At 35.5% G+C, this 12,175-nt stretch overlaps 1 protein-coding gene across 2 annotated transcripts in view; it reads left to right on the plus strand.

Moving 5' to 3' along the window:
- Positions 1-11,308, plus strand: part of ZGRF1 (zinc finger GRF-type containing 1) — a 90,902-nt gene extending 79,594 nt beyond the window's left edge. For both annotated transcript variants that reach the window (XM_042984021.1, XM_042984022.1), the window contains 4 exons: positions 9,285-9,461; positions 9,594-9,728; positions 10,418-10,679; positions 11,085-11,308. In XM_042984021.1, the coding sequence (XP_042839955.1) occupies positions 9,285-9,461; positions 9,594-9,728; positions 10,418-10,679; positions 11,085-11,230 (720 nt within the window). In that variant the 3' untranslated portion in view covers positions 11,231-11,308. The remainder of the gene's footprint in view (positions 1-9,284; positions 9,462-9,593; positions 9,729-10,417; positions 10,680-11,084) is intronic.
- Positions 11,309-12,175: the final 867 nt, after the last annotated feature.

Genomic DNA, 12,175 nt, shown 5'->3' on the forward strand with positions numbered 1-12,175 from the left:
TATCCCTTGGATAAATATGCTTTGTCAAAGATTAGCTGGCCATATGTTTGTGGGTCCATTTCTGGGTTCTCTATTCTGTTCCATTGATCTGAGTGTCTGTTCTTGTGCCAGTACCATACTGTCTTGATGGTTACAGCTTTGTAATACAGCTTGAAGTCTGGAATTGTGATTCCTCCTGCTTTGGTTTTCTTTTTCCAGCATTGCTTTGGCTATCTGGGGTCTTTTCTGGTTCCATACAAATTTTAGGATTGTTTATTCTAGCTCTGTGAAGAATGCTGGTGTTATTTTTATAAGGATTGCATTGAATATATAGATTGCTTTGGGTAGTATTGACATTTTAACAATCTTTGTTCTTCCTATCCAGGAGCATGGAATCTTTTTCCATTTCTTTGTGTCTTCAATTTCTTTCATAAGCTTTCTGTAGTTTTCAGTGTATAGATTTTTCACCTCTTTGGTTAGATTTATTCCTAGGTATTTTATGGGTTTTGATGCAGTTGTAAATGGGATCGATTCCTTTATTTCTCTCTCTGTTGTTTCATTGTTGGTGTATAGGAATGCAACCAATTTCTGTGCATTGTTTTTATGTCCTGCAACTTTGCTGAATTCAAAATCAGTTCTAGCAGTTTTTTGGTGGAATCTTTTGGGTTTTCCATATAGAGTATCATGTCATCTGCAAAAAGTGGAAGTTTGACCTCATGGCCGATCTGGATGCCTTTATTTCTTTATGTTGTCTGATTGCTGAGGCTAAGACTTCCAATACTGTGTTGAATAACAGTGGTGGTAATATATCTTTAAATAGAGGTGACATTCACATAATGTAAAATTAACCGTTTTAAAAGTGGATAATTCAGTGGCATTTAATACGTTCACAGTACTGTGTAAACACGGGCTCTATTTGAAAACACTTCTATCACCCAAAAATAAAACCCCATACCCATTTAGCAGTTTCTCCATTCCCTCCTCTCTCCAGACCCTGGCAACCACCAGTCTGTTTTCAGTCTGTATAGTCGTATCTAGTCAGTATACTTTATGTCATACAATCTTACAACTTTCATATCATATACAACCCAGAATCTATACAACATGTGACCTTTTGTGCCTGGCTTATGTCACTTAGCACCGAGTTTTTGAGGTTCATCCACATTATAGCATATATCAATACTGTATTACATTAAAAAAAAATACATTCTTAATGGTACTGTAGTCATCTCCCTACTCATATCTAGAACTTTTTCATTATCCCAACAGAAACTTTGTACCCATTAAACAATAATTCCTCTTCTTTCCTGAGCACCTGGTAACCTCTATTCAGCTTTCTGCCTCTGTGAATTTGCCTCCTCTATGTGCTTCATATAAGTATAATCATATGATTTGTGTCCTTTTGTGTTTGGCTTATTTACTTGGCATAATCCATTCAGCGTGTGTCCATGTTGTAATATGTGTCAGAATTTCATTCCTTGTTAACACCAAATAATATTCCATTTTATGTAATACCACATTTCATATATCCACTCATCTGTGGATGGATATTTGGGTTGTTTCTGTCTTTCAGCTATTGTGAATAACAGTGCCATGAGCACTGGTATACAGATACCTATTCGAGTCTCTGCTTTCAGTTCTGTTGAGTATACATGCAGAAGTGCTACTACTGGGTCATATAATAATTTTATGGGGGTTTTTTTGTAAATCCATTCTCTTTGTTTTTTAAGTTTTTATTTAAATTCCAGTTAGTTAACATACAGTGTAATATTAGTTTCAGGTGTACAGTGTAGTGATGCAACACTTCCATACAACACCTGATGCTCATCACAGTAAGTGCCCTTCTTAGTCCTGATCACCTGTTTAACCCATCCCCCACCTACTTCCCCTCTGGTAACCACATCAGTTTGTTTTCTGTAGTTAAGAGTCTCTTTCTTTTCTTTTCTTTTTTCTTTTTTTCTTTTTTTAATCTTTGTTCATTTTTGAGAGAGACAGAGTGCATGCAGTGATGGAGCAGAGAGAGAGGGAAACAGAATCCAAAGCAGACTCCAGGCTCTGAGCTATCAGCTCAGAGCCTGACATGGGGCTTGAACTCACGAACTGTGAGATCAGGACCTGAGCTGAAGTCAGACACTTAACTGACTGAGCCACCCAGGCGCCCCTTGACAGTTTCCTTTGATGAACAAAAGTTCTGTAATTTTGGTGAAATCCAGTTTATCTATTTTTTTTTCTTGTGTTGCTTGTGCTTTTGGGGTCATGTCCATGAAACCTCATCCAGTATCATACAAATCTTCCCCAGTGTTTTCTTCAAGAGTTTTATAGTTTTGGTCTTACATTTAACTTAAGATTCTTTGATCCATCTTGAGTTTATTTTTGTAAAGGTATAAGATATGGTCCAGTTTTTTTTCCCCCATGCATATATTCAGTTTTTCCAGCACCATTTGTCAAAAAAATCTGTCCTTTCCCCATTGAATGGTTTTGGCACCCTTGTCAAAAATCAGTTGACTATGTGCAGGTTTGTTTCTGGACCCTCTATTCTATTCCATTGGTCTATATTATTTAATTTTTTATGGCTGAATAATATTCCATTGTATGCATGTACCACAATTTGCTTATCTATTTATTATTACTATTGTTTTGATGCAATATTCAAAATCAAGCTATTTTTATAAGCAGAAGATTAAACTATTACAGCCAAAAGAATACAGAAAATCTACCAAAAGAAAAATTTTATCAGTGTTGCTAGCTTAAATTGCATTTAAGGAGTTACTTTGCTGTTTGAACTTTCAATAATCTGTACTTTTTTTGAGAGAGAGAGAGGGTGTAACTGAGCAAAGGGCAGACAGAGAGAGAGAGAGAGAGAGAGGGAGAGAGAGAGAAGTGGGGCTCACCCAAAGCAGGGCTCATGCTCACCCAAAGTGGGGCTTGTGCTCATTTGAAGCAGGGTTTGTATTCATGAACCATGAGATCATGACCTGAACTGAAGTCAGATGCTTAACTTACTGAGCCCCCCAGACACCCAATAATCTACTTTCTTAACAGAGGAAGAGAAATGGAAATGAAGCTAAAAGAATGATTAAATCTCAAATAAATGTTTCTTCACCCTTAAGAGATAGTATTTCCTAAAAGATCCTTCTAACAAGAGATTTTAGATGGATGGATTGATTGCTTTGCTCTAAACGGTAGAGATATTAGTGCTCTCATGCTTTTCCCCCTTTTCTTATCCCTTCCCTTATTCCTATTTTTGTTAGTTACGTTATTATTCTTTTTGTTCTATAGTCATAATTTGTACGATTGTTTAGAGTCATTCTATATATTTTTTAATTTTTTAAAAAAATGTTTATTTTGAGAGAGAGAAAGAGCACGCATGCACGCGCGCACACACAGGTGTGCGCATGCATGTGGGGGAGGGGCAGAAAGAGAAGGAGAGAGAGAAAATCCCAAAAAGGCTCCACACTGTCAGCACAGAGCCCCGACCCAAGACTCGATCTCACAAACTATGAGATCATGACCTGAGCCACCCAGGTGACCCTAGAATTAGTTCTATATTTAGAAGTTTCAGTGATATTCATATGGGTGCCTTGGACTTCATCATCAATTTTTTTTTTTCAAGAATGACTTATAGATACATACTTTCCTGAGTCCGTTTTGTTTCAAAATGTCCATTGCTTTTAAATGTAAAAGGCATCTTGGCTTATTGAATAGTTGCATCAAGTATTACTGTGAATTTTAGGGCCAGCCTGATTATTTTCCCCTTGTAATGATTTATTTTTTCTACCTAGATACAATAACTCTTTTTACAACCTTAAAGTTTATAAATTTGCCATAGTATATCTCAGTGTGGAGCTTTCTGTAAGTAATCGTTCTGTAATAAAAGTTCTCTCAAACTGGAGACTCTTGTTTCTTTGTTTCAGGAAAGGCTTCTGCTCTACCTGATGAATTCTCTACCAGTAGCTTAGTCTGTGCAGGATGCTGTAAGAAAATACCATAGACTGGGTGGCTTAACCAACAGACATTTATTTCTTACAGTTCTGGAGGCTGGGAAGGCCAAGATCAAGGTACCTTCAGATTTGGTTCCTGGTAAGAATGCTCTTCTTGGCCGTGTCCTCACATGGTAGAATGACAAAAAAACTCTAGCCTCTTCCTCTTCTAATAAGGAAACTAATCTTATCATAAGGACCCCATCCTCATGACCTTATCTGAACCTAATTACCTTCCAAAGGCCTCGCCTCCAAATATCATCTCCGTGGGGTTTAGGGCTGCAACATAGGAACTGGGGTCAGAGACACATTTGGTCTAAAATACAAAGGCCCCTCAATTATTTTTATATTGGGTATCTTTATCTGTTTCCATTAATGTTACTTTAATTTTTTGTCTTCATTATCTGTGAAGGCTTTCTAATATGTCTGTTCCCCTTACATTGAGTTTGAAGTTGCATTGAGTTTTGAGTTAGGTTGTAGTGAGTTTTATGAAGAAATTCCATTTGTTCTTTGCTTCCTTTAGTTCTCTAATGATACTATTTTGAAAATTAGTTTGTTTTCTTAGGATTGAAATTTCCCTTTAATCTCATTATCTTTTTAAATCTCATTGTCTTTTCATCATCTCACTGTTGAGATTTTATTTCACTCAGTTACATTCTGATTATATCCTAAAGGTTGAGACTTGAGGAAAACTTTCTTCTGTTTCTTGGTTATATTTTGTCTGGGCTGCATTCTATACATAGTGTTTGCATTGTCTTTATCTTGTTAGTTTGAGGGGAAGCTGTAGTGTGTTAGCACAGTTGCCATTCCTGCTTGATCTCCTGATGTTCTTGCTTGGGTAGCTCTCAGATTCTGTATTTTCTTAGTACCCTGAAAATAGGGTGTGGGGAGTGGGGTAGGTGTGGGACTGGAATAGAACTGAATTAAGAATGTGTACTATCTTGGGGCACCTGGGTGGCTCATTCGGTTGAGTGTCCGACTTTGGCTCAGGTCGTGATCTCACGGTTCATGGGTTCGAACCCTGCATGGGGCTCTATGCTGACAGCTTGGAGCCTGGAGCTGCTTCGGATTCTGTGTGTCTCTCTCTCTGCCCCTCCCCCGTTTGTTCATTCCCTCTCTCTCTCTCTTTCTCTCTCTCAAAAATAAGTAAAAAAAAAAAAAAAAAAAAAAAAAAGTTAACGTGTACTGCCTTTTTTTGCTTACATGGGCTCTCTCAATTCTAAGGTTTTATTAAATATCCAGTATCAGGATTCATTCCACATAGTTGGAGGTATTGTCCCTTTCCCAGACAAGGAATATTCTTGGACTTCAGGTGTCCCCCCAGTTTGATGTTTCACCCTCAGAGCCTTCACTTCACTAAAAACTAACTGCTCAGATCACTTTCCCTCTTTCATTACTATTCTTAGGAGCAATTTCTATGTTATGACTTCTAGAGAAGTTAGGAATCTCACCATACAGATGGTCCTTGGGCTTAACAATTTCAACTGTATGATGGTGTGAAAGTGATACACATTTAATAGAAACTATCCTTTGAATCTTGAATTTTGATCTTTTCCCAGGCTAACAATATGATGTAAGATCCTCTCTCATGATGCTGGGCAGTGCAGCGAGCCACAGCTCCCAGTCAGCCACATGGTCATGAGTGTAAACAACCTATACACTTAGAGCCATTCTGTTTTTCACTCTCAGTATCGTGTTAAACAAATTACATGAAATATTCAATATTTCATTATAAATTAGGCTTTGTGTTAGATGATTTAACCCAATTGCTAGCTAATGTAAGTATTCTGAGCATGTTTAAGGTAGAATAGGCTAAGCTATGATGTTCCATAGGGTAAGTGTATTAAATGCATTTTCACTTCCATTTGCAACTTATGATGAGTTCATCAGGATGTAATGCCATCATAAGTCAAGAAAGATCTATACTGCATTTCTCCCTTCTGCTTTATTTTTTTTTTTAATTTTTTTTAACGTTTATTTTTATTTCTGAGACAGAGAGAGACAGAGCATGAACAGGGAAGGGGCAGAGAGAGGGAGACACAGAATCTGAAACAGGCTCCAGGCTCTGAGCTGTCAGCACAGAGCCTGACGCAGGGCTTGAACTCACGGACCGCGAAATCATGACCTGAGCCGAAGTCGGCCACTTAACCGACTGAGCCACCCAGGCACCCCTCTCCCTTCTGCTTTAGAATGCTGTTTCTTGATAAGCACTTTATAAATTTTATGGCATTGAGTTGTCTCTAAACCTTTCTTTGGTGCGTGGCTACTGAATTTTTCCTTTGCTATTGTTTTTAATATTTTGTTGTAGATGTTTCTTTAGATATTGGAGAATGGATTCTGCAAGGCAGTGTTATTCCACCTTTTTCAGAAGTTTCCCCTTACACTGAGTTTCAAGTTGTGTTGTTTTGAGTTTAGTTGTACTCAATTTTGTGAAGACTCAAGCTTTCAATTATCTTGAGTTATTAATTGTAACTGAATTGAATTGCACAACTTTCTACCCCTTCCATGATAAGTCCGTGTTCAGATTCTTTTGAATCATACCTTTCCATTGGCTTTTTAAAAATCTTAATTTAAAAAATTATTTAGATTCTGAAAACATTTTTAAATGGGTAACCTAGTCACATGATTCAAAATGCAAATTCTAAAGGAACCACAAAGTAGAGTGAAGACTTTTACTCCTGTCCCCCAACCACTCAGTTTCTCTCCCCCAAATCACTGTCATCTTTTTCTTGTATTCTTCTAGTGATAATTTATGCCATCATAAGCAAATACATAAAATATTTCCCCCCTCTTTTACAAATGCTACCATACAATGCATGCCGTTATGCTCTTTGCTCTTTCACTTATCTGTTGTCGATGATTTTTAAAACAGGAAGTAGATTATTGAGGGAATTTTAAAAGGGCAAATAAAGATAGACTGAAAAGTGGATTTATTTGTAGAATATAATGGAATTGAATTTACGAAATGGAATATATAAAACATTCAAGGTGAATGAACTTGATCCATATAGATCATTCTCATAAACATAGTAGATGTTGAAAGAAGCAAGGTACAAAGAGATACATAGTATAAAATACAATTTATGTGAATTTCAAAAACACAGCAAATAATGTGTATTATTCATACATACATGCCCATGTAGGAAACATATAAAGCTTGCATGGGAATGCCATACAACACAGTTAGTATTGGAGCTGTTTCTAGAGAAGGTGGTAGAGGAAATAGATGAGCATGGGGGTGGGTGGGGGGGGCATAGCTATCTATGCCACATTTCATGTTTTAACAAAAAGGAAATCTGAAGCAAGATGACTCAATACTAATGTCAGATTTGTGTGGTACATACATGAGTATTATATTTTTTTGCTTTTCTGTATATTTGAACTAGTTTAGAATTAATTAAAAGAAACAAAAATAATATCTATTATTCAATATAGAAAATGTGGAAACTACAGAAAACTAAAAGGTTAAAAAAAATCTATAATAACCTCACTGCCCCCAAGAGAAAATCCTTTGTAATATTTCGGTATCATTCCTTCCAGCTTTTATCCTAGGGGTGTCTGCATATATCAAATATATACACTGTAAGAATACATATATTTGATATATGTGCACACAATGGAATATCATTCAGCCATAAAAAAAGAGGGAAGTCTTGCCACTTACAACAACATGGATATACCTTGAGAGCATTGTGCTAAGTGAAATAAATCAGAAAGAGACAAATACTGTATGTTACCACTTACCTGTAGAATCTAAAAAAAAGCTGACCTCATAGAAACAAAGAGTAGAATGGTGGTTACCATGAGCTAGGAGGTAGAAAAGTAGGAAGAGGGAGATGTTGGTCAAAGGGCATAAATTTCCAGTTATAAGATGAGTAAGTTCTGGGGATCTAATTAACAGCATGGTGATTATAGTTAATAATATCATATACTTGAAAATTGCTAAGAGAGTAGATGTTGCATGTTCTCACTATTAAAAAAGAAATGTAATTACCTAATTATGTGATGTGATAGAGGTGTTACCTAATGCTATGGTGGTAGTCAATTTGCAATATATGAATATCAAATCAATTCATGGTTCACCTTCAGCTTATACAATTGTGTTATACTTACACAATTATGTTATATGTCAATTATATCGCAATAAATCTGTAAAAATATGTATGTATTTTTACGTAGTTGAAACCATACCATGTAGTTACTCTCCTGGCTTTTTTAAACTTTGCATTATAATAAACCATTTCCCTGTGTTATTACTAGCTTTGTAATCATCACTGTTGTCACAAATATTTTAATCACTAAATATTATGTGAATATACCATAATTTAATCATTTTTCTAACATTGTTTCTAGTACTAAATAATGGTCCTTTGAATAAAAAAAAAATCATTTGAGAATTTTTGTACTTTGAGCATATTTTGTATTTTTGGCAGAGGTTTTCACATGCCCACTGACTTAGACTCATCCGCAAACTTATGCCCTAAATAATACAAGGACTGTTTTTTTCCTTACTGTTTTTCTTCCATAAAAGATACCTTGTCTGTGTGATCATTAATCCTGCCTTTAACTATGCATTATTATTATTAGAGTACCTTGTAGTTATTCAAAATGTTCCAATAGTGCTCCAGAACATTTTGCAAACACAGAGCATGCTCTACAAGAGCTCTAACTTGGATGGAATGTGGATTTTATGATGCACTAACAAGATTGAAGATTCAAAATAAAAGATGGCTTGTGCCCAAGGAGGAAAATTAATGAGCTATCAACAACTCTTTCTAACATTTTTTTAAATTTTTAATGTTTATGTATTTTTGAGAGAGAGACAGAGAGAGAGAGCACGCGCGCAAGCGGGGGAGGGACAGAGAGAGGGAGACACAGAATCCAAAGCAGACTCCAGGCTCCGAGCTGTCAGCACAGAGCACGATGCAGAGCTCAAACCCACAAACCATGAGATTATGACCTGAGCTGAAGTCAGACACTTAACCGGCTGAGCCACCCAGGTGCCCCTCAAATATATATTTTTTAAAGAGTCCTTTTCAATTTAGTGCCACATACATTATGAAACCACCTAATGTTAGTCACCAAACTTATTAGATAAGTCTAATATTTGACATGCTTTATAATTTTGTGGTGTAAATAATAGGTTACCATGAAGATATTTTTAGTAATTAAAAATTGTTATTTATAGTCTATTTGATCATAGTTGTAATTCATTTACTAAGAGCACAGTATGTTGATATTTTTAAATTTTTAAATACTAATCTTTTTTTTTCCCCTAAGGAAAAAAATGCTTTAATTTTTTTTTTCTTCATTTAAATTTCTTAGGGTCATAAGCCAGTTCTGTTGAGAACCCAATACCGTTGTCACCCTGCAATCAGTGCTATCTCTAATGATCTGTTTTATGAAGGAAACCTCATGAATGGCATTTCAGAAACAGAGAGGAGCCCTTTATTGGAATGGCTCCCAACTCTGTGTTTCTATAACGTTAAAGGACTGGAGCAGGTAAATGACATTAATGAGAGTCAACATGGTTTAGTTTCCTGGTTTAATTTTATTGTTGTTGTTTATATGGTTTTCTTGGTCTTTCCACAGCCTTTCTGGGAAATATAATTTAGGCTCTGTTTCATATTCCAGATTGAAAGAGATAACAGCTTTCATAATGTGGCAGAAGCTGCTTTTACACTCAAGCTGATTCAATCACTGATTGTAAGTGGAATAGCAGGCTCAGTGATCGGGGTGATAACATTATACAAATCCCAGATGTACAAGGTTTGTATCGTATTATGACACTTAAATATTGTGACTTTTTGTTACAATATTTGATAGTTACATTTGAGTAGTAGTTGGGTTTGGTACTTAAAAAACTTTTGGGAGTGTAACATTTTTAAAAATTCTGATTTTTGTGTGGTCTGGCTTTTTTTCTGTATAATTAAATGTAAACCTAACAAGGTTTAATTAAATTCAGTTTACAGCTGTTAGGGCAAAAATGCAAATAAACAAATTAGAGGGAAGAAAATACAGTGTATGCTTTGTGTTTTGGGCCAGATGGGATTCAATCTTTGTTTTCCAAAATGTTCTTTCATTATTATTTCATTTTATTAATAAATCAAAAGTAGATGGCAGATATTAATGTACATGCAAACCAATTACTTCTAACTAGTTTTTACTTTTTTTAAAAAATATTTTTCATCTATTCTATCATTAATTTTCAACTCTGAATTAGTATATCTGGATGAATTCCCCAACAATAGATAAATCATCACTTTTGCTTTTGTTTCCTAATTTATATTGTCATGTAGTTATTTATGAATCATTTTAGAAACTACCAAATCTATGTGAATCATTAAAAAATGAAAATTATCCACTACTAGTTAAATAAAAATGGCTGCTGTGAATAGGTTCAGGGCTTAAGTTCTTCACGGTCTCTTCCCTGTGTGATCTCGTCTTTTCCTCCACAGCTTTGTCATTCACTCAATGCCGTGAACTTTGATCATCCTGATATTAAAGCCGTGCAGGTATCCACAGTAGATGCTTTTCAGGGAGCTGAAAAGGAGATTATTATTCTGTCCTGTGTAAGGACAAGACAAGTAGGATTTATTGATTCAGAAAAAAGAATGAATGTTGCATTGACCAGAGGAAGGAGGCATTTATTGATAGTGGGAAATTTAGCCTGTTTGCGGAAAAATCGACTCTGGGGACGTGTGATCCAACACTGTGAAGGTAAAATATAAAAATATCTTTAATTCGGGGCACCTGGGTGGCTCAGTCGGTTGAGCGTCTGACTTCGGCTCGGGTCATGATCTCACGGTTCGTGAGTTCGAGCCCCGCGTCAGGCTCTGTGCTGACAGCTCAGAGCCTGGAGCCTGTTTCAGATTCTGTGTCTCCCTCTCTCTCTGTGCCACAATCCCCCCCGCCCCCGCCCGCTCATACTCTCTCTGTCAAAAATTAAAAAAAAAAAAAATTAAAAAAAAAAAAATTAAAAAAAAATATCTTTAATTCAAGTGTTTTGAATTAAAAATGCCTCTTGAGTTAGTGCTTGGAGTGGTTCAGGTAGGACTAGCTCTGACTTTGCCACTGTGTGAGATGACTGAAATATCGTCGTCTCACGTTTTATCTCTTTTTTAGGAAGGGAAGATGGATTACAACATGCAAGCCAATGTGAACCACAGCTGAATCGTCTTCTTAAAGATTATTCTGAAAAACAAGCAGAAGAGAAACAGAAGAAAAAGAGTGAAAAAGATAAATCTCATTCACAAAAAGTCATGGCATAGATAATTTGTATTTATATGAATTCAAATTCATTTTACACTATATATTTTTTATACTTTTACTACCCCAAAGTGTTGTTACTGATAAAAAATTTATAATATTTATATAATAAATTAACTCCAAATAAAAATTTGTTCTTCAAAAAATATACATACTTATATTAAGATAGGCAGATGTTGAACGTAATATAAAATCTTACTAATAAAAATACACTTTTTTCTAAAAATTATTATTTCTGTTTGCTAAAGGAATAAATTTTACAAAGGGTATGGAAAAGCCTTCCTGGGGAATACCAATGTTACTTCAAAAATAAGTAAATATCTCAAAAACTCATCTATTAGAACATGGCTACAAAGTTGTATCAATACACCCCTTTCTGAACTACAGTTCTATCAGAATCTTTAAAAACTAAATATATATAATGCCCAGTTATAAGTAAAAACATATTCACAATAAGTTTTTAGAAATATAAAAAGAAGAAGAAAAATACAAAAAATTCGCTCCTGGAGAATGCAGTGCTCAGTACCTGGCCTTGTCCAGTACCCAGCACCATACCTGGTATTGTAGGTTCTCAGTAAGTAGCCATTGGATGAATGAACAAATGAATGAATGAGAGACTACCTTTGGTTCGTTTCCTTCTAGTCTTTTTCCTGTGCATTTATTCACATGGTAGATACTGGTATATAAAATATATAATGGATATAAATTTTTTTATTTTGAAGTATTTTTTAATACACACGTATAGAAAAGTGTACAAATTACAAGTATACAGCTGAGTGAATTTTCATAAAGTGAATACATCTTTGTAATCAGCACTCAGATCACAGACGGAACATAACCAGTATCGGGAAGCCCCTTCGGTGTCCCCTCACTGCTACTACACTCTCACCCTCAGGGTAACCAATATCATAACTTTTAAAAACATAGGTTTGAGATTCATGTTATCA

Source organism: Panthera tigris, chromosome B1 (assembly GCF_018350195.1).
Source record: "Panthera tigris isolate Pti1 chromosome B1, P.tigris_Pti1_mat1.1, whole genome shotgun sequence".
In the NCBI taxonomy this organism is placed as follows: Eukaryota; Metazoa; Chordata; class Mammalia; order Carnivora; family Felidae; genus Panthera; species Panthera tigris.